Source organism: Blennius ocellaris (genome assembly GCF_963422515.1).
Source record: "Blennius ocellaris genome assembly, chromosome: 8".
Lineage (NCBI taxonomy): Eukaryota > Metazoa > Chordata > Actinopteri > Blenniiformes > Blenniidae > Blennius > Blennius ocellaris.
In genome coordinates, this window is record NC_137657.1 from 2,885,739 (window position 1) to 2,906,240 (window position 20,502).

At 46.9% G+C, this 20,502-nt stretch overlaps 1 protein-coding gene across 2 annotated transcripts in view; it reads left to right on the forward strand.

Annotated features, from left to right (window-relative positions):
• Nucleotides 1-15,959: 15,959 nt before the first annotated feature.
• The window catches only part of hace1 (HECT domain and ankyrin repeat containing E3 ubiquitin protein ligase 1), a 110,617-nt gene continuing 106,074 nt past the window's right edge, over nucleotides 15,960-20,502 (forward strand). For both annotated transcript variants that reach the window (XM_080501137.1, XM_080501138.1), the window contains exons 1-3: nucleotides 15,960-16,223; nucleotides 16,917-16,971; nucleotides 18,241-18,330. In XM_080501137.1, coding sequence (XP_080357263.1) covers nucleotides 16,136-16,223; nucleotides 16,917-16,971; nucleotides 18,241-18,330 — 233 coding nt within the window. In that variant the 5' untranslated portion in view covers nucleotides 15,960-16,135. The remainder of the gene's footprint in view (nucleotides 16,224-16,916; nucleotides 16,972-18,240; nucleotides 18,331-20,502) is intronic.

The following is a 20,502-nucleotide window of genomic DNA, read 5'->3' on the forward strand; positions in this document are numbered from 1 at the left end:
TATGAGCTTAATACATAATCTGCAACATCTTGAAATCTACTAACCTATTGAATTTTAACAACTGCAATTCAACAAACAGTGGGTTTGAAGGATCTCTGCAATGACTCCTACTAATAACTTGTATTGATCTTTTTTGTAAAGTAAAAATTCGATAATTTATTTCCATCAAACCATTGTCTACATTTTTTTCATTTCTTTTCTGACCACCACCAACGCACATTCAAGATTTTCTCCAGTATAAAAAAAAAGGTGATATCATGTTTTGGGACATTAACAATATCATTTATATACAAAATAAACAGTTTTGGTCCCAGAACAGAGCCCTGGGGCACCCCACATGTTAAGCTGCATGTTTCAGATCATACATTATTCATTTGAACAAACTGATTTCTGTTAATAACTTGTCACCCAATGTTTTGCCACCCCTCTGATACCAAATTCGCTAAGTTTTTTTTAAAAGTAGAATAGTATGGTCTATAGTGTCAAATGCCTTTTTGAGGTCTACAAAAATGCCAAGCGAAACTTGGTTCTTATCTATTGCAGTGTATATTTCATCTGTCAGTTCCATAAGTGTCATTGATGTTGAGTAGTTGGTCCTGAATCCATACTGACTACTGCTCAAAATATTGTATCTATTAAGGAATTTGTCCAGTCTGTTTACAAATAATTTTTCAAATACTTTTGAAAATTGTGAAAGCAAAGAAACTGGCCTGTAATTGGAGATATGTTTATCGCCATTTTTATATAGTGGAATTACTTTTGCTGTTTTCATTTTTTCCAGAAATACTCCTGTATAAAATGATAGATTGCAAATATAGGTGAAAGGCTCTATTATGCTTTCTATTTATTACTTTTCTTTTTCTTTTTTTTATTAAAAGAAAGACATCTTTAAATACATCAAAATTTGCTTTTATAGAGAAAATAGAAAAGCCCAACATATCCACATGAGCAAGCAGGTGTGTTTGCGACTGTGGAAAGAAAAATTCCCTCAACAGGGAGAAACTTTGTAGAAACCAGAGTCAGAGGTGGAGGAATTCTGCGGACCGGTCGGGGTGAAAGGATGGAGGAGAGGAGAGGAGAGGAGAGGAGAGGAGAGGGGAGGAGAGGAGAGGAGAGGAGAGGAGAGGAGAGGAGAGGAGAGGAGAGGAGAGGGAAGACAGAGAAAGACTTGGTGGGGAGATACATACAATACCCTTGTTTGTGCTACATACATTTTTTTTCTTTTTTTCCGTTTTTTTTTTTTTTCTTTTTGATAATACATTAACTATTATGCTTTCTATTTATTACTTTGTGGCGGCCGTTGGGACTCAGGCCTCTCACCCAGCAGGATGATGAGAAAAGGGGTGTGGTTTTCGCACTTCCGCTCCTGGGCTGTTGCCGTACTGTTCAGTTGAGTTTTGGTGGTTGCTAAATAAAAAGGTCTACCTTCAGCTCCTACTCATCCTTCACCCTGCCACATTGGTGGCCCCGTTATGGACATGTTCGAGGGAGAGAAGACTGTGACGTTGATTCGTCCACGTCTCCTCGCCAGACGGCAGTTTTCACCGCGGCTTTGAGGCTTCCCGACTTCTGGCAAAATGGCTCGGCTTCGTGGTTTGAGCATGTCGAAGCGCTCTTCCGACTGTGAGGAATCACTGAGGATGAGCAAAGGTACTGCTTGATCGTCGCCGTCTTAGACCAGCAGTCTAGCCGGCGGGCAATTCAGCTGCTGCGCACTCCCCCGCGGCTCAAGCAGCTTCTGCTTTGGAGGTATTGACTTTCTGCCGCCGAGAGGGCGGACAAACTCCTCTCCTTGCCTAGTTTAGGGGACGGCTCAGCCATGGACTTGATGGACAACATGCTGTCGCTGCTGGGCTCGTACGAGGGTGTATTCCTTTTACTCCACTTGCGCCGCCAGTGTGCGCAGCTTTGGCTAACTCCCACTGTTTTGCCAAGGGGGACTGCCGAGGTTTAGCCGAGGAGGCGGATCGAGTTCTGCTGGCGACAAGGAGATTTGCAGTACAAGGTGTGAAAGTGGAGACCCCTCAGCTGGTGACGGAGGATGCAGACCCTGCGGTGGTGGCTGGAGTGACCGCCCGGATACGATGTGGTACCAGCCTGTGCTTTTTCAATCAGAGCTGAGCCTCCTCCCTCCAGCCGGCACAGATTTTCCGGCCGGGGACACAGGACCTCCGTTGAGCGTGGCTTACGGTTCCCCCATCTCATCTTTTGGCAGTAGGTCAGCAACTGTGTGTTTCCACGGACGCCAGTTTAAGTGTGACTTTGTGATCACCTCCATTACTGTTCCCATTATCGCTGCTGATTTTCTCTTTGCTCATGATTTGCTGGTTGATGTCGCGAACCGCCGGTTGATCGATGCAGTATCATTTGCTACCTTTCTGTGTGAGACCGGGGGACCTGGGCCGTTAACCCACGCTACTTTTTTAGCATCAGAGAATGTGTTTCAGCGTTTGATGGTTTTGGTTGTGGAAATGAGGAGAGTTGTGTCATGCGTGTCGTCGCTGGTGAGGGACGAAGGCAGATTGTCAATGAGATGAGAATTAGTTCAAGATTGTGGAATGAACTGTCAGTTAACATCTCTAAAGGTGGAAATGCGGTCACTTTAATCTGACCATGTGTCAGATTTTGGACCCGTGGGTTGGCTGAACGATTGTTCAGCTCAAGAAGAGCTGTGTCACACAGCTGTGGCGAGATCTGGATGGTGAGTCGAGGAGGCACGTGAACTAAGGAATTTGGTTAAGGTCTGAAAGTGACTGTGCTGAAAGTGACTGTGCTGAAAGTGACTGTGCTGAAAGTGAGCGGTGGCTCGGACCCTTGAGCAGGTTGGTGTCTGTGGCAGATCTCTCTGACCAGGCCGACAAAGGTGCCTCTGGAAACGAGGATCCATTCATGTGTGAACCTCCACGGTGTGTTGGGCATGCAAACTCACATCCTTCAGTGACAAGAGTAAAGAGTGGTGTGCTTGAAATGGGTCTTGGATCGTGGCCTGCAGCAATTGCCAGCTGTCAGGGAGCCTTGAGGTGGATCAGCTGGGGTCGGACTTTGGAAGATGCAGTCCAATAGGCAGAGGACCTCTGAACTGGATTGCAGCGACTCTGCTGTTAGAAGCTGGGTGGCCTAGTTATGAGCAAATGGGAGTCGGACTGACGACTTGGGACCAAAGGCGCCGTTTGGTGGCAGCGAGTCGGTTTAGGATGTCCTAACCAATAAGCAGTTCCTCTGTGTCCAGATCAGTGACGTAGACAGTGACATGTCCTGGAAAGCTGTTGACCCAGACACATTGAGTGATGTGATGCAAGTCCTGAGTGAAGCCTCGGATGTTTATGCTACACTCTTCCACCTGAAGTGGCTTTCCTTAAGTGGCATGCGCAAGCGTGGTTCTAGCAACCCGTGCGAAGGTGTCTGAACACATGAGGGGGATTTCTGACCCAGTACCAAGCAGTGAGAGAGTGTCAACAACCCCTACCACCACTGAAGTGTATCTGTGGTTGGCATAGCCAAGATTACCCAAGAATGTCAAATGGGCCTCTTTCACCTCCTGGATCTCCTCCTCCTGCCAAAATGAACTTTGTGTGCGGAGGGGAGGGGCCAAGTCATGCGGTCAGGGGGAGCCAGGTCCCTTCTTACCAGGCGGGTTCAGGTGCTGCTTCACCTCTCTGATGCAGGTTTTAATCCACTGTGGGACATCTGCATCCCAGTTGTTTTGAGTCTGACCTCAGCCTCGGTTTTTAGATGTACCTCTCCTCACCTGAGACCTCAGGACACCTGCATCACCATCATAGTTTTCACCTGAACGGTGGTGCAGCTCCCACACCATCTGCGCATGTTTGCGGAGGTCTTTCATGGTGGGGTTTTTGGTCCTGCAGAAAAGGGCGACATCGATCCGCACACTGTTGTGGAGGTTGTTAACGAAGAGGGACTTAAAAGTCTGGTCTTTGTCCAATCCTGGTGCATTGTGGCCTTGGAAGTAGGCAGCCCTTAGGCACCTATAAATACTCTCTGGGAGTCTCCGCCCCCTTTTGAGTGATTGTAAATGCACCAAAGTTTGCAGAGGCAGGATCATTGTGCAGATGATCCTGCTTCCCTAAGCGCATGACAGAGGGCTGAGTAATGGTCTCTGATGGCAGATGGGAGGGACTCTATGTAAACATGGACACTCCTGGATGTTGTCTTCCAGAGAAGCATAAGCGTCTCTCGGGACGAAGGATGAGGCAGGTTGAAGAGGCAGCGTTCAACCTCCCCCAGGTAGTCCGCTACACGAATCTCCGTGTTGTTCGGTTCGAACTTCTCTATGTCCTCTGCAAGGGACTCAAGCTGGCTGGTCCAAAGACCAGGGACCCTTGGTACTACCCTTGGTGCTTCTAAAAACACACTTAGGATCTCGTTTGAAGCATCTTTTCGGCCACAACTCATAATATAACAATAAATAAATAAATAAATAATAAATAAATAATAAAACCATAGCAGTCAAATCCAGCATAATAAAATTGGTTGAAAGTGCTTGCAACTGCTAAGTCCATCATGTTTAAACTTGAATTGAGAAAGTACTAGTTTGTTCTAATGAAATAAAAACTTTATTCCAAAATCACTCTATATCTATATCTATATCTATGTCTGTCAGAGAGGCTGAGGTAATTCTGACGTGCGGAACCTTTATTAAGTCGAGCCTGACCTTGGAGAGAGAGCCAGTGGGAGGCCCTTCAAAAACAGCACCTCCTCACACACACACACACACACACACACACACACACACACACACACACACACACACACACACACACACACACACACACACACACACACACACACACACACACACACACACGCACACACACACTGTCCAAGCACCAACCAACCTGCTCTCAGCCAGAGCTCAATCAGTGTGTATGGATATGATACTGCAATATTGTGAGATTTTGTGCATATAGACAATTATTCCTTCATAGACACAGATTCCACTGTTTCCTTGAGACAAACATAACAAACAGACAACAAATGTCTCACTCGCTCTTACAGCAGCTTTAAAATATCTCGGCCTTCACACAGTTTTTCAGTCACTTCTCTCTTTCACACTTCACAACACATGATTAGACGTGTTCTTCACTCCATGTAAGCTCCAACTCACACCATCTCAGGCTCCAACCTTTTCACGGGATTTTACGGGCTACAACCCTTTCATGTGGCTGTAACCGCTTTACCTTTAAGGTGCTACAACACCGGACATTTATTTTGACACACAAGTCTGGGAGTCCAGATCCCTATTAAAGAGGCTTCAACCTCTGCGGCTCCTCCCGCTTAACTTTAAGGTGCCCCAACACTGTTTAAAGTGCGCCAACGCCGTAAATGACTGATGCCAAATATAGCTTCTAAATTTGAGTTGAATTTAACAGTTATTTTACAGTGTAGAATTCAAACAACCGGACTCAAATTGAAGACCTTTCTGTTAACTCCGGCCACTGGAATCCTTTCACCTCTCTACAACCTCTAGTTGGATCACGTTGGGGTCACTAAATTGTTGGAATTTGTTCCTGTGTCCCCATGAATTCCTGCGTGTTCGTTTGATCCGGGAAAGGCAGAAATAGAGTTAATTTCTTCAATAGTGAATTTAATAATCACATAATAGATTACAAAAATGCATATATCAGATTACATAATGCATATGCATATACTCCCCCTTGAACTGCAACCTTATCGTGGTGGGGGAGTTTGAGCACCCGAATGACCCTCGGAGCTATGTTGTCGGGGGGCTTGCCCCCCCAGTAGGGTCTCCCAAGGCAAACAGGTCCGAGGTGACGGGTCAGACTAAAAGCAGTTCAAAAGACCCCTATGAACACACATCAGAGGAGAGCAGTGACGTCGCCCGGTTTGGCGCAGCCGGAGCCACACCCTGGAGCCAGGCCCGGGGTGGAGGCTCGCATGCGACACCTGGTGGCTGCGTTCTTGCCCACGGGACTCGGCCGGGCTCAGCCCGAAGGGACGACGCGGGCCCCTCCTCCTCATCCTCCTGTGGGCCAACCACCTACAGAGGCTGCCGTAGGGGTCGGGTGCAATGTGGATTGGGTGGCAGTCGACAGCAGGGGCCTCGACGACCCGATCCCCGGACACAGACTCTGGCTTTTGGGACATGGAATGTGACCTCGCTGGGGGGGAAGGAGCCCGAGCTTGTGAGGGAGGCTGAGAGATACCGTCTAGATATAGTCGGGCTCACCTCCACTCACAGCTTGGACTCTGGAACCCAGCTCCTCTACAGGGGCTGGATACTCCACTTCTCTGGAGTTGCCCGCGGTGTAAGGCGGCGGGCTGGAGTGGGCTTGCTTATTACCCCACAGCTCAGCCGCCATGTGTTGGAGTTCACCCCGGTGAACGAGAGGGTTGCGTCCCTACGCCTCCAAGTAGGGGACAGGTCTCTGACTGTTGTCTCAGCCTATGCACCGAACAGCAGTTCAGAGTACCCAACCTTCTTGGAGTCCCTGGGAGGGGTGCTGGATAGTGCACCAACTGGGGACTCCATTGTTCTCCCGGGGGACTTCAACGCCCACGTGGGCAATGACAGCGAGACTTGGAAGGGGGTGATTGGGAGGAACGGCCTCCCCGATCTGAACCCGAGTGGTGTTCTGTTATTGGACTTCTGTGCCAGTCACAGTTTGTCCATAACGAACACCATGTTCGAGCACAGGGGTGCCCATAAGTGCACATGGCACCAGGACACCCTAGGCCGGAGGTCAATGATAGGCTTTGTGGTCATGTCATCTGATCTCTGGCCGCGTGTCTTGGACACTCGGGTGAAGAGAGGGGCAGAGCTGTCAACTGATCACCACCTGGTGGTGAGTTGGATGCGCTGGACTGGGAGGAGGCCGGATAGACTCGGCAGGCCCAAACGTGTTATGAGGGTCTGCTGGGAACACCTGGCCGAGCCCTCCGTCCGCGCAGTTTTCAACTCCCACCTCCGGGAGAGCTTCTCACAGATCCCGAGGGAGGTTGGAGACATTGAGTCCGAGTGGACCATGTTCTCAACTTCCATTGTAGAAGCTGCTGCTCGGAGCTGTGGCCACAGGGTCTCTGGCGCCTGTCGTGGCGGCAATCCCCGAACCCGGTGGTGGAAACCGGAAGTAAGGGATGCCATCAAGCTGAAGAAGGAGTCCTACCGGGCACTGTTAGCTCATAGGACTCCCGAGGCAATCGACAGGTACCGGCAGGCCAAGCGAGCTGCAGCCCGGGCTGTGGTGGAGGCAAAAACTCTGGTCTGGGAGGAGTTCGGAGAGGCCATGGAGGAGGACTTTCGGTCGGCCCAGAGGAAATTCTGGCAAACCCTCCGGCGCCTTAGGCGGGGGAAGCAGTTCTCCACCAACACTGTTTACAGTGGAAGTGGGGAGCTGTTGACCTCAACTGGGGACATTGTTGGGCGGTGGAAGGAATACTTCGAGGACCTCCTCAATCCCGCCACCACGTCTTCCATTGAGGAAGCAGAGGCTGGGTTCTCAGAGGTGGACTCGTCCATTACCCAAGCTGAAGTCACCGAGGTTGTTGTGAAGCTCCTCGGTGGCAAGGCACCGGGAGTGGATGAGATTCGCCCAGAGTTCCTTAAGTCTCTGGATGTGCAGGGACTGTCGTGGCTGACTCGTCTCTGCAACATTGCGTGGCGGGCGGGGACAGTACCTCTGGACTGGCAGACCAGGGTGGTGGTCCCTCTCTTCAAGAAGGGGGATCGGAGGGTGTGTTCCAACTACAGGGGGATCACACTCCTCAGCCTCCCCGGGAAAGTCTATTCCAGGGTACTGGAGAGGAGGGTCCGGCCGTTAGTCGAACCTCGGATCCAAGAGGAACAATGCGGTTTTCGTCCTGGTCGTGGAACACTGGACCAGCTCTATACCCTCCACCAGGTGCTTGAGGGTTCGTGGGAGTTCGCCCAACCAGTCCACATGTGTTTTGTGGATCTGGAGAAGGCGTTCGACCGCGTCCCCCGAGATGTCCTGTGGGGAGTGCTCCGGGAGTATGGAGTCCGGAGTCCCTTGCTGAGGGCTGTTCGGTCTTTGTATTCCCGGAGTAGGAGTCATTGCCGGCAGTAAGTCGGACCTGTTCCCAGTGCACGTTGGCCTCCGGCAGGGGTGTCCTTTATCACCGGTTCTGTTCATTACCTATATGGACAGAATTTCTAGGCACAGCCAGGGGCCGGAGGGGGTCCAGTTTGGGGACCACAGAATCTCATCTCTGCTATTTGCGGATGATGTGGTTCTGTTGGCTCCATCAGGCCTGGATCTCCAGCGTGCACTGACACGGTTCGCAGCCGAGTGTGAAGCAGCTGGGATGAAGATCAGCACCTCTAAATCCGAGGCAATGGTTCTCGACCGGAAAAAGGTGTCTTGCCCCCTCCAGGTCGGTGGAGTGCCCTTGTCACAGGTGGAGGAGTTCAAGCATCTTGGGGTCTTGTTCACGAGTGGGTGAAAGATGGAGCATGAGATCGACAGGCGGATCGGTGCAGCGTCTGCAGTTATGCAGACGTTGTATCGGTCCGTCGTGGTAAAGAAGAAGCTGAGCCAAAAAGCGAAGCTCTCGATTTACCGGTCGATCTTCATTCCTACCCTCACCTATGGTCATGAACTATGGGTCATGACCGAAAGAACGAGATCCCGGATACAAGCGGCTGAAATGAGCTTCCTCCGTAGGGTGGCTGGGCGTGCCCTTAGAGATATGGTGAGGAGCTCAGTCACCCTTAGAGATAGGGTGAGGAGCTCAGCCACCAGGGAGGAGCTCGGAGTAGAGCCGCTGCTCCTCCACATCGAGAGGAGCCAGCTGAGGTGGCTCAGGCACCTGTTTCGGCTGCCCCCCGGACGCCTCCCTGGGGAGGTGTTCCGGGCATGTCCCTCCGGTAGGAGGCCTCGGGGCAGACCCAGGACACGCTGGAGGGACTATGTCTCTCGGCTGGCCTGGGAACGCCTTGGGGTGCCACCGGAAGAGCTGGAGGAAGTGTCTGGGGTGAGGGAAGTCTGGACAACTCTGCTCAGAGTGCTGCCTCCGCGACCCGGCCCCGGATAAGCGGCAGACAATGGATGGATGGATGGATAATGCATATAGAACGCTACAAAAATGCACAAAATTCCATATATCAGAGATTGCATAATACAAGCTCAGTCCGTTCTTCTTTGCAGATCCAAATGTGCAGGCCAGGCACAGCTGCCACACGTTGTCATTTATACCTTTGCATACACCAACTCAACTCACATTGGTCAGTTCCTCGTGATGTATGCGTTGCTATGGTGAAGTTGTTATTCCTTTGTCTCCAAAACTGCTTCAACCTGGTTATTCTCAGAGCCTGACGTTCTGTGGGACAAAGTGACCACTGCCCTCTTATCTGTCAATCCAATCTTACCTTGACCATGTTTTTGTGAGTGGAGCGCTGAGGAGACATCTCCAACCAACTTGGAATGTCCCGGACATGGATTTATAGCTGTGTTTTCCCAACCTGGGCACCGGGAAAAACTCCAGCTGTGTAGAAATACAACTGAATACACTATGTTCAATTGTCACACAGAAAACAAATGTTTAACCACTATATTCCTTCACCTGTGTCAGCACTGTTGAAACCCCTGTGCTGCTTTTGGTGTCCTTCAATGCAGACTCAAAACAATCCAGCCTTTAAGAAGGCAGTGTCTGACTTCAAAGTTAGGCAAACTCCTGGACAATGTTGGAATTCGTTCCTGTGTTCCCATGAATTCCGCATGTTCGTTGATCCAGGAGAGGCAGAAACAGAGTTGATTTCTTCAATAGGGAATTTAACACTGCAAAGTCCAGCGCATTGCCTTTTGGCAGTTATTTCTTCCAGGTCCAAGGTGCAGCCAAATGGAGCAGCAAATGAACAGCTCAGCTTGTCACCAATTGTTATGTAAGTGAAGCAGAACATGAGCCAGACACTGGCAGGCAACAGTCTCTTCTTCTCTATCATGCAAATCAGTCACCCCCCCAGCCACACAAGAAACAATGTTACGGGTTTTTCATCTGATGTCAAGTCTCAGAGTTGCCGTATCATTAGAGACATTAGTTCCAAGTCATAAGGGATTTTACCAAATGTGTCTAAATATCATTCAATATTTATATATATACTTATACTAAAGTTCACTTACATTTAGACTATACTTTTACTGTACTTCTCAGAAGTATACTTCACCAAGTAAATTTCAAGTATATTTAAAAATAGGCTATACTGTTATACTAATATGTATACTTAGACTAAAGTTTATATTTAGATAGTACTTGTACTTGAGTATATCTTATTAAAAGTTTAAATATGACAAGGTATAAATCATTTGACTCCAGCCCATATGTTCACATTTACTGGATTTTTTTCTGTACTGTAATATATTGTAAGATGATTCACATCTTATCTATCTGATCTCCGCGGAGCAACTTGTGTTATTGCTGAGCTGCTGCTTCAAAGCTACAATCAAAAATAAAGGTGAAAACAGTTCTCTGTGCTCTACTATGTTACAGCTGACTATAAAAGGTTTGTTATGTGTTTTATATTTCTACTTTTGTGATCACAAAGAAAGTAGTAGTAGTAAGAAGTCAACACAGTTTATGTTTGCATTCTTGGTGATCTTTATTGCTTAGGAATTGTCTGAACATACTTAGCACAGCCACAACATCTCCTTTCTGCATTTGCCACATGTGAACTTGTTACAATAAACACAACGCTTAGTGGCGTGGTTTAGCTTGCAGCAACACTTCACCTGGCACATTGCTCTTTTCCCTTTTTCAGGTGTAGGTGGTTGTTGCTGGAGGTTTTCCTTGTGCACCTCGTGTGCAAATTAGACTAGCTAAACCATTTGTTCAGCATTGTAGGTGTAACAAAAGGCTGGACTTGCGAGTGCTAATGGATGAATTTACATAAGAAATGTCCCCAGTAAATTGCAAATTAGCCCAGCTAAGCCATTTGGCAAACTCTGGACAGCATAGGTGTACCAAAAGGCTGGACTTTCGTTAACCCTCTGGGGCCGATTGACGCTCTGCAGCGTCAAAATCACATGACCGTTTGAAAAGGCAGTAACGTCACAGCACAGCGTCATCTGGTCCAGTGTTTCAATCCGTGTCGAAAGTGCAGATATAAAACTACAAGCTCGTTTTTAAATGATGTTGATAGCCCAAATAAAAGGAGATATGAGGAAAACTGTGTCCGTGTTTTTCCGCGACATTTTAGTGCGTCAGGTGCCGAAGACCGGTCAGGAGTGAAAGTGAAAGTAACGGAGCAGCAAAAAAAAAAACAACACTTGTAATGTGCCAGTATACCTTTCACTCATTGGTTGAGAAGAAGAGCCCATGTCCAATCAAAAGCTTCCATAGTGGGAGGTGTCATTTTGTTTATTCACCTGTGAAAAAGTAAACAGAGAGACGGAGACAGCGAGAGTGAGGTGAGATTTATATCAGAGAAAAAGCGATTATTATCATGATTTGACCATGTAGTGAGTGTGTAGTGAGTGTGTAGTGAGTGTGTAGTGAGTGTGTAGTGAGTGTGTAGTGAGTGTGTAGTGAGTGTGTAGTGAGTGAGATTAGAGTGTTTTTTAGTTTCAAGTGAACTCTTTTTTTTTTTTCTATCAAAACAATGACGCCTTACTTTTTTTTTTTTTTGAAGGAGCAGAGCATCGAGTCTGACACTGAGTTTGAGAGTGATTCTGATGGCAATATTGAACACCTCAGCTTATTTTTGTTAGAGAGGAGACAGGTGTCCCCCAGACCAGGACAGGTGTCCTCCACCCCTGTCCTCATCATTCCAGCTCCACCACAACAGCCAAAGGCTAAAATTTTAAAATTGCCTGCAGGAACACAAGAAAAGGAAAAACACTTCATGGAAATGCCATGTGTGATGTGTCCCCATGTGTTGTGTTGGACACAATCTGTTTTTTTGAGTGGCACAAATCATTTGTCTTCGCCTGACATTATATGTGTGACCTTTTGTAAATAGTTTTACAAAAACGCCTGAGGCAGTGCTTCTATTTCACTGTAAATATCTGTATATAATTGTTTTTTTCAGTCCTGTTTTGATACATTTTAGTTAATTATAGTTTAGATTTACTTTACAAGTAAACAAAATGATTCGTTAACCATGTCTGTGAATTTTATAGTCAATAAATCTATGTTTTTACCACCCGAATTTGTAATTTTATGGTGTTTTTAGATCCACTGTTTTAATACAGTATGCCAAAGTGATGAAAATACTTCAGAAATGCATTTATGAGGTTGTCCTCAACAAAATGACACCAAAAAAGGCAAGGTTTAAGAATTTTATATCTGAGATATAAAGGAAAAAATCAATTGTAGTGAAAAACGGCACAAAATGCTTCAGGCCCCAGAAGGTTAAAGGCCTAGTGACATGTAACCCCCTATTATGCAAAAAACGATAGTTCGGGTTGAAAGGTTTCTCCGACAATGCCCCGCCACTGTTGTCGCAGAGCAAAGTTATTGAATTTTGAATCTCCAGCCGACTAAATGGGGGAATCCTTCTCCTTCGTGGCCTTTGTGGGCAGAGCCTATGCGTGACAACACGAGTTGGACACGATCTCGATCTGTTGTGTGGCGTTCATATTGGCTTGCATTGTTTCCCGTCTTAAATATCGACGTTTTTACAGTGTTTTGAAGTTATAGTCGGTGTTTTATGAGCCTTGATGAAAGATTGAGCATGTAAGAGAAGAGAAAAGGAGGGAAAAAATATCCAATATGGCAGGATAAAGGACACGCTGGAGCTGAAGGTACACTTGTCTTTTATTTCGCAACCACCAAAAACCGAAAACAGAACAGCACAACACATCCAAAACGCGGGAGTCCCCCTCGGCTAAACAGCGGGAGTTAGCGGCTGAGCAGGTGAGGGAGTTGTGGGCGTATTCGATCCATGGAAGGTGGGCGCTCCAGTATGAAGGAAACTGTGCAGCCATGCACCGGAAAGCCGCCTTGAGGTTCTGGTTCGCCCGCTCCGTCTGGCCGTTGGTCTGTGAACGATATCCAGAGGAGAGGCTGGCCATTGCCCCCAGGGCCGAGCAGAACGCCTGCCACGCACGGGAGGCGAATTGAGGTCCCCGGTCAGACACAACGTCCATGGGAATTCCGTGGAGCCTGAACACATGGAGAACCAGGAGGTCAGCCATCAGTCCACCAGTACAGGAAGGATCGCAGAATATTGATCTCAGTGGAGGCTGGCGGGCACCTTCATCCGGGCAGAGGAACTCGGGACACCGGAGATATGGCGCGTGGGAGGGTTCCCGGACACCGACGAGCCTCACCTTTTGGGTAGACTCGAGCAGGAGTCCCGAAGATGTCCGGCTTCCCCACAGTAGAGACACAGCTGGTTCTGGATGCGCCGGCGTCGTTCTCGGGGCTCCCCAGCTGCATTGGTTCCTCTGTTGACTCGTTGGGAGCTCCGGGGCCTGGTGGGAAAGTCGAGGACCTGGGAGCCGGCTGGAAGAAGGAGAGTCCGGCGGGGAAGGATCGGCGGTGAGCACACTCCCACTGCCTCTCCCTCAGCCGGTTGTCCAAGCAGCTGGAGTGAGATGAGTTTGTCGAGGGAGGAGGGGTTATCCCGCATCGCCAGCTGGTCTTTGAGTCTCTCCAAGAGACCCTGGGTGTAGATGCCCTGGAGAGCCCTGTCCTGCCACCCACACTGCTGTGCCAGGACCCGGAACTCGACCGAGTAGTCGGCTGCTGACGTGGTGCCCTGGGAGAAGGAGAGAAGCCGCCGCGCCGCTTCCCCTTTCTTTACTGGTTGATCGAATGTCTTTTTAAGCTCCCCGGTAAAGTGGGCCCAGGTCTGAATTACCGGGGAGTCATGGTTCCAGAGTGCCGTAACCCACCGAGCTGCCTTCCCTCGCAGAAGATTTGTAGTGTAGGCGATCTCGGCCCGGTCCGAGGGATACTTTGAGGGCTGGAGGTTGAAGACGAGGCGGCACTTTAGCAGGAACTGATCACAGCAACCCAGTTCCCCGGCGTATGGCTCCGGTGTGGGAACGAAGGGCTCCTTGCCGGGGGAAGAGTGCCCAGGCCTCCGGAGGGGTGGGCAGTGCCGGGATCTGACGTGGAAGTGTCTGTGGTGGTGGAAGACTGCTGGACCAGCTGCTGGTGAATGTCCTGGATAGAAGCAGCGAGCTCCTGTAGCAGGCGATCGTGCCAACCGAGTAACACCGCCTGGGAGGAGAGGGCTTCCACTGCCGGATTGAGGTCTGCTGGGCTCATGTTTGGGCCAGAAGATTCTGTTACGGCTGAGAGCCGGTGCGTGGAGTTTCTGAAACACAAAAGCAGACCAGGAGGCAGAGCAGGTGCAATTAGCAATAATTTATTTATATTGCAAGACCTGGGAGATGAGGGAACGGTGACTCTGGGATGCAGAGTGCGCAGGCGAGGGACTGCAGCAGGGAGGCACGCTGCACCAGGAGGAGGTGCGCTGAGGATGCACGGAGTGAGGAGCTGAGAGCACATGAGGAGCACAGCAGGGAGTGCTGCACAGCGAGGTGGGGTGGCCGAGGACGCTTGAAGCAGGGAGTCGTGGAGCGCATGAGAGGAGCTGGTGACTCGGAACAAAGACACAATCTTCTGGCACCGGACCCGCCTCACTGCAGGGCTTAAGAGGTGGGAGCAATCAATTAGTCAATTACATGCAGGAGTGTCAGTGAGGGAGGATCTGGTGCTGGAACGAGGTGTGGTTCCTCACACACACAAGCAAAACATTACAAAATGCATATACCAGAGATTGCAGAATATGAGCTCGGTCCGTTCTTCCTTGCAAACCCACAGCATGCACCCTAGGTTTGCAGCGAAGAAGGGCGCGGCTGTAACGCGTAGTTCATATTCATACCTTTACATATACTACTCTAAACTCATATTGGTCAGTTCCTAGTGATGTATGTGTTACTATGTTGATGTTATTCTCTTCTCTGACTCCAGTTTTTATCCGGTTTAATCCTGCTTCATACTTTTTGCTCATCGTGGGTACAATAGCTCTTCAGTCCCTTCCTTATCTTTACCTTACCTTCACATGTTCTCCTCCTCAAGTTCAATTCCCTTATTTGGGCCTGTTTTGTACACCAGCTGCATCCTGTTTTTCACTCTACTGAGCAAGTGTCTGTGAGTGTAATATACTGATCACATTATACTTCCTTACAGGCCTAAATTCATAGGCAACACACATAATCATTTAATAGTACGATTATACTTCTTCAACAACCATGCAGAGGTTGTACTGCGACTGTCTCTTCTTGCCAGAATAATGTAATAAACTTTCTCTTAAACTTTTCAATCGCTCCCAGTCTCTTTCCTGTGTATTCTGTCTCCTGAAATTTTCTTACTTGGAAAATTCTCCCGACAATTTCTCTTCTCTGAAAAAGTTAACTTTTAATTGTTGGTCCATTCATATGCTCTGTTTACATTAATACATTAATATTTGCAATATCAATAAGTAATAAAGTCAATTATTTAAAATTAAGGAGTATTATTTTACTACAGAAGAGTATTGGGGCCACTCAAGAAAAAAAAAAACTGTAGGCAAAAAAACCAAACACTTATGTGCTTCAGAAAATGTCGAAAATCAACGAGATTTTATTTTTTTATGGACAAAAAAAATTGGTAGTTATCAGCAGTATTAGTACTTTGCACAGACAGTGCAGCCTGCAGCTCTCCATTGTGGACGTTTGTCAAGTAGGAAGGACAAAGGCATGGATCCCGGAGTGCTTAGAAAAGCACTATTTTTATTGACTCAGTATTGTGTCAGTATTTTTATTATTAAACTAGGAAATCCTGTGTAAAATCAGATATTCGTAAGCAGTAAGCAACCTTATATAGTCAGATTGAATGTGATTTCACATCCACGGGAAAACGACGAGGTGACGTTTGAAGGCGCTGATCTATTGGAAACGACATCATCCACAATGCACTGTGTCCTGACACGTCATCACAACAGGAAGTGTGGGCGCAGGGCGGTAACGGTGGTTTACAAGCGAAGGAGTGCTTGGGAGTGCAACGCAGACCTGCTTATTACAAACGCGACCAACCCGTTCAGGTGAACATTCTACCGTTGGAGGTCCCGCCAGCGCCAATGGACTGCACCCGGGACCCACTGAAGCCCACCTGGAACTTCTGAACAGGCTCCGGACACTCGCCTATAATGGAACGGGCGATGGAGCAGCTCAACGTACAGCTCAGCCGGCTAACCCGATCCCTCCGCCGAGCCAGGACCGTGGAACTCCCCGAAGGTAACGCAGCAGGGTGGGACAGGCTGGAGCCCCGCCAGCGGGGTTCGGTACAGGCGCAGCGGCCTCCGTCACTGCTTCCGTCGTGCGGAGCTGCGACGTGCCTGCTCGATCACAGACCTGTAGGTAGCCACTTTCCGTGCGGGCGTGGACATGTGGTGTCTGGCCACTGGACCACATCTGCTCTCTCTACCAAACGTGGCGGTGTTGTGCTGTTTTTATCATCAATCTGCCAAGTCAGATTGTTGAGTTATGTTCAAAGGTTGTTGTTTGTAAAAGTTCAGGTAATAAACTACCTTTTCACCACTGAGTGTCTTGTCAACCTTTGTAAGGCGACAGCTTGGTGAACTTCTCCATTTACTTGAAATGATCTGTAAATACAACACAGGTACATCCATGATCAGAAAGCTTCTGGACATACCTATAGAGAAATCATATCTCCACAAATGGATTCAAATCAGTTTCTGCACAGACTGTACGATAAAGAGACAACCACGTAACTATGTGACCATAACGGTATCACTACATTCAAAGATCCATATATACAAATACTAAACAAGTTTGCTAGTTTAGGATCTTTATGATGAGTGCTGTGATACGACAAACCTCATACAGCTGAGATTGGGTGAATGAATGCAAAAACTGAATGTCTGGTTGTTGGATAGTTTCACTCATCTTCTGTTTCTCTGTCTACAGACAACGAGACTGCAGTGTACACACTCATGCCAATGGTGATGGCTGACCAGCACAGGTAATCCTTCCACCATCTGAAGTGTATTGTGGCTGCATGATTAGATCAACATGTGACAATGTCATTGAGTATCATGCTTTCCATATGCCTACTGGTAATAAAACAAGGACATATGATGTTGATGTCTCACTGTGTGGATATATGTTCCTGTGTTACATTGTTAGGGGCCAAGCACCAAGTGGTGTGAAAGCCCTATTGGAATGTAAGGAATTATTAACCCGGCCAAGGAGGTTACAAAATCACCTGCGATTATTTGGCTGTTTGTGTGTCTGTCTGTTAACAAGCTATCTCAAAAGCTAATGAGCATTGGTACACAGGTGCAAGTTGAAAAAGGAAGAACCCATTAAATGTTGGGGTGATCCAAATTGAAAATAATTGTTAAAAAATGTTCATTTCACTATTTATTGTTGGGTGCTTAGCCTGTCACTTCAAATGACAAGTGCATTGTGGGAAATGGGGTTGTAGCATATTTGGGACGTGTAGTTGTCCCCCTGCGCTCCAGTGCTTGGCAGCAGACATGAGCCATAAGTGAGTGAGTGAAATTCCATGATGAGACGGTTCTCCACTATGGTTTGGATGATAACCTCGAAGCAGGTAAGACATTTGTCTTATCTTGTGTTATTTCAAATTATGAGATATATTCATGGGATCGCCAAACTAAATAGATGAAATAAGGCAGTTGATCTAGAAGTGGAATATGTGTAATTTCCCTGTGTCCATGTCGACCCTTGGCGGAGGTCAGAAATCTCTGATTGCTCTTGTTATTATTGCAGTTTCTTCTTATGTCACTGGAGCTGGTGTATTTTTGATGGCCTGAATATAAGGTGAAAGGTTTCACACACATCAGAGGTGGTAAAACAGTTTGTATTTCATGAGAATAATGCATGTGTGTGCCAAAGTGGCTGCATATCGCCTCCTAACATTTTTACACATTTTCCTTTTTTTGTGTGTCCAGAAACAAATTGTTGCGCAGAAGCTGTTCTTCTTTCTCCTGCCCTATTGCCACCAAGTATGAAGTGTAGTATAGTCTGTTGTCAACACAATCTAGTGCAGCCAGACGTAATCTGATTGGTCAAATATGTTGATATGCAGAGTGCAATTCGGTGTGTATTTTGCAGTACATATAATGCGAATGTTGATCTGGTGATATGTCCATTTATCATGCACCCCTGATTATTTACAATAACCATTCTTCTGCAGTGTAGTCAGTTGTGTTTGAACTTAACAGAGTTAAAGAAGCTCCATTTTATGTGCTCTTGTCTTTGATAGGTCGGTGTCCGAACTGCTGCTTAACTCCAAGTTTGATGTGAACTACGCCTTTGGGCGGGTGAAAAGAAGTCTGCTGCACATTGCTGCCAAGTAAGATGCACCACTTCCACTTCAGCTCCATTAGATAAGAAAATACTATCCTTTACCCGAAGATCAGCCTATTTATTCTGTACAAACATTTCATATGTGTATACCTTGTTATTGAAGCTACCAGTTTTCATAATAACAGGTTTTGAACACTGACATACCGGTACAGTGCATTCGGAAAGTATTAAACCCTCCTCACTTTTTCAACATTTTGTAGTTTTGCAACTTCATTCCAAAATGATCAAATTCAATTTTTTTCTCATCAGTCTACTTGCCCATAATGACAAAGTGAAAACAGTTTTTTTTTGCCATTTCATTAAATAATAATAAAACACGAAAATTTCACATGTACATAAGTAGTCACACCCTTTCTTTAATACTTTGTTGAGGCACCTACAGCAATAATGACAGCATGAAGTCTTCTAGGGTTGATTGCTACAAGCTTGGCACACTCAAAGCTCACAGCAAAGATAACTAAAGAGTGGCTTCGGGAAAGGTCTGTGAACGTCTCTGAGTGGCCCAGCCAGAGTCCAGACTTGGACCCAATTGAAGATCTCTGCAAAGACGTGAAAGTAGCTGTGCAGCGACGCTCTCCATCTCACCTGACACAATTTGAGAGCATCTGCAGAGGAGAGTGGGAATAAAATATTATTTGTATTACTAATAATATAATATATTACTTTTAGTAACAAAGGAGTATGTCTAGTATTGTACTGAAGTGAAATTAAGCATAAACCTATGAAGGATCCTTTTTTTATTGCCATTTGAAAACAGGCGAGAGACCATTCTTTTCAATCATTTGCTCCAAGTTTAACAGTACTTTACTCCAAATTTCTAGAGTAAATTTCTTTCATATTGTTTGTAGTAATCAAGAAGTATATCTAGTATTGTTTTGAAGTGAAATTAGATATGAACCTCTGAAGAACTCTCTTTTTTTTTATTGGAATTTGAAAACAGGTGAGAGACCATTATTTTTAACCAACAGATCCAAGTTTACTCAAATTTCTACAGTAATTTTCTTTCATATTGCTTGTAGTAATGAAGGAGTATGTCTAGTATTGTACTGAAATGGAATTAGGTGTAAACCTGTGAAGAACTCTATTTTTATGACAAATTGAAAACAGACCTCTCTCTCTCTCTCTCTCTCTCTCTCTCTCTCTCTCTCTCTCTCTCTCTCTCTCTCTCTCTCCCTCTCCCTCTCCCTCTCCCTCTCCCTCTCCCTCTCCCTCTCCCTCTCCCTCTCCCTCTCCCTCTCCCTCTCCCTCTCCCTCTCCCTCTCCCTCTCCCTCTCCCTCTCCCTCTCCCTCTCCCTCTCCCTCCTCCCCCTCCCCCTCCCCCTCCCTCCACCTCCGCTTTTCGGGCTTTTATATTGAAGGGTTTCCTTTCAGCGTAGGCTGTCTTGTGTTTTCCAATAAAGGCTCACTTGAGGGCAGTAGAGAGAGGACAAAAACATGTGAATGAGCTTGGTGCTTATTTTTCAACATTTGGCCATTACATTGTGAATTTCTGCTCCTTCTACTTTATTTCTGGACGTGTCTGAATCAATTGCTTCAGCATCAGGAGGAATGGAGGTGTAGGATGATAGAATGCAGCTCTACAGCCGTTTAGAATGGGAACCTACGTAAAGACGCTGATTAAAGTTCTCTTTCATATGAAGCCATTAAAAGGCACCTTTTATGGTTAAAAAATCCAAGCTTTCATTTACAGTATTATGTACTTTGTTTTTTTAGTGGCTGATGAACCAAAAGTATCGCTTCATTATAAAGTTCTGTGGTAAAAAATAATGGAGCGTCTCATAGCGGAGCGCAACGCAACCGAACACTGTATTGCAAAGCAGCTGCAGCGCCTCAGCCTGCGGTCATCACACGAAACAAGACGTTAAAGCAAAGTTAGTTACAATGATGTTACAATGAAAAGTGTGAAAACAATCAAACTGCTTCTAAAGTATATATCTCATGCAGCTGACAGTGCAGCTCCTCACCTCGAGAGCCATGGTGCTGCGATCAAGGATTAAATGATCTTGTTCCCTCGTATTATTAACTTCAGGGAGTGACGGATTACATCCATCCAATGCTTTCTTTTTTTCTCAACAACCACTCTGGGGCTCCATGTTCGTTGTCATTTTCAGCAAGCCGGTTCATCTTTCCTTAACTCCTTTAGAAAGCCTCCTGACAC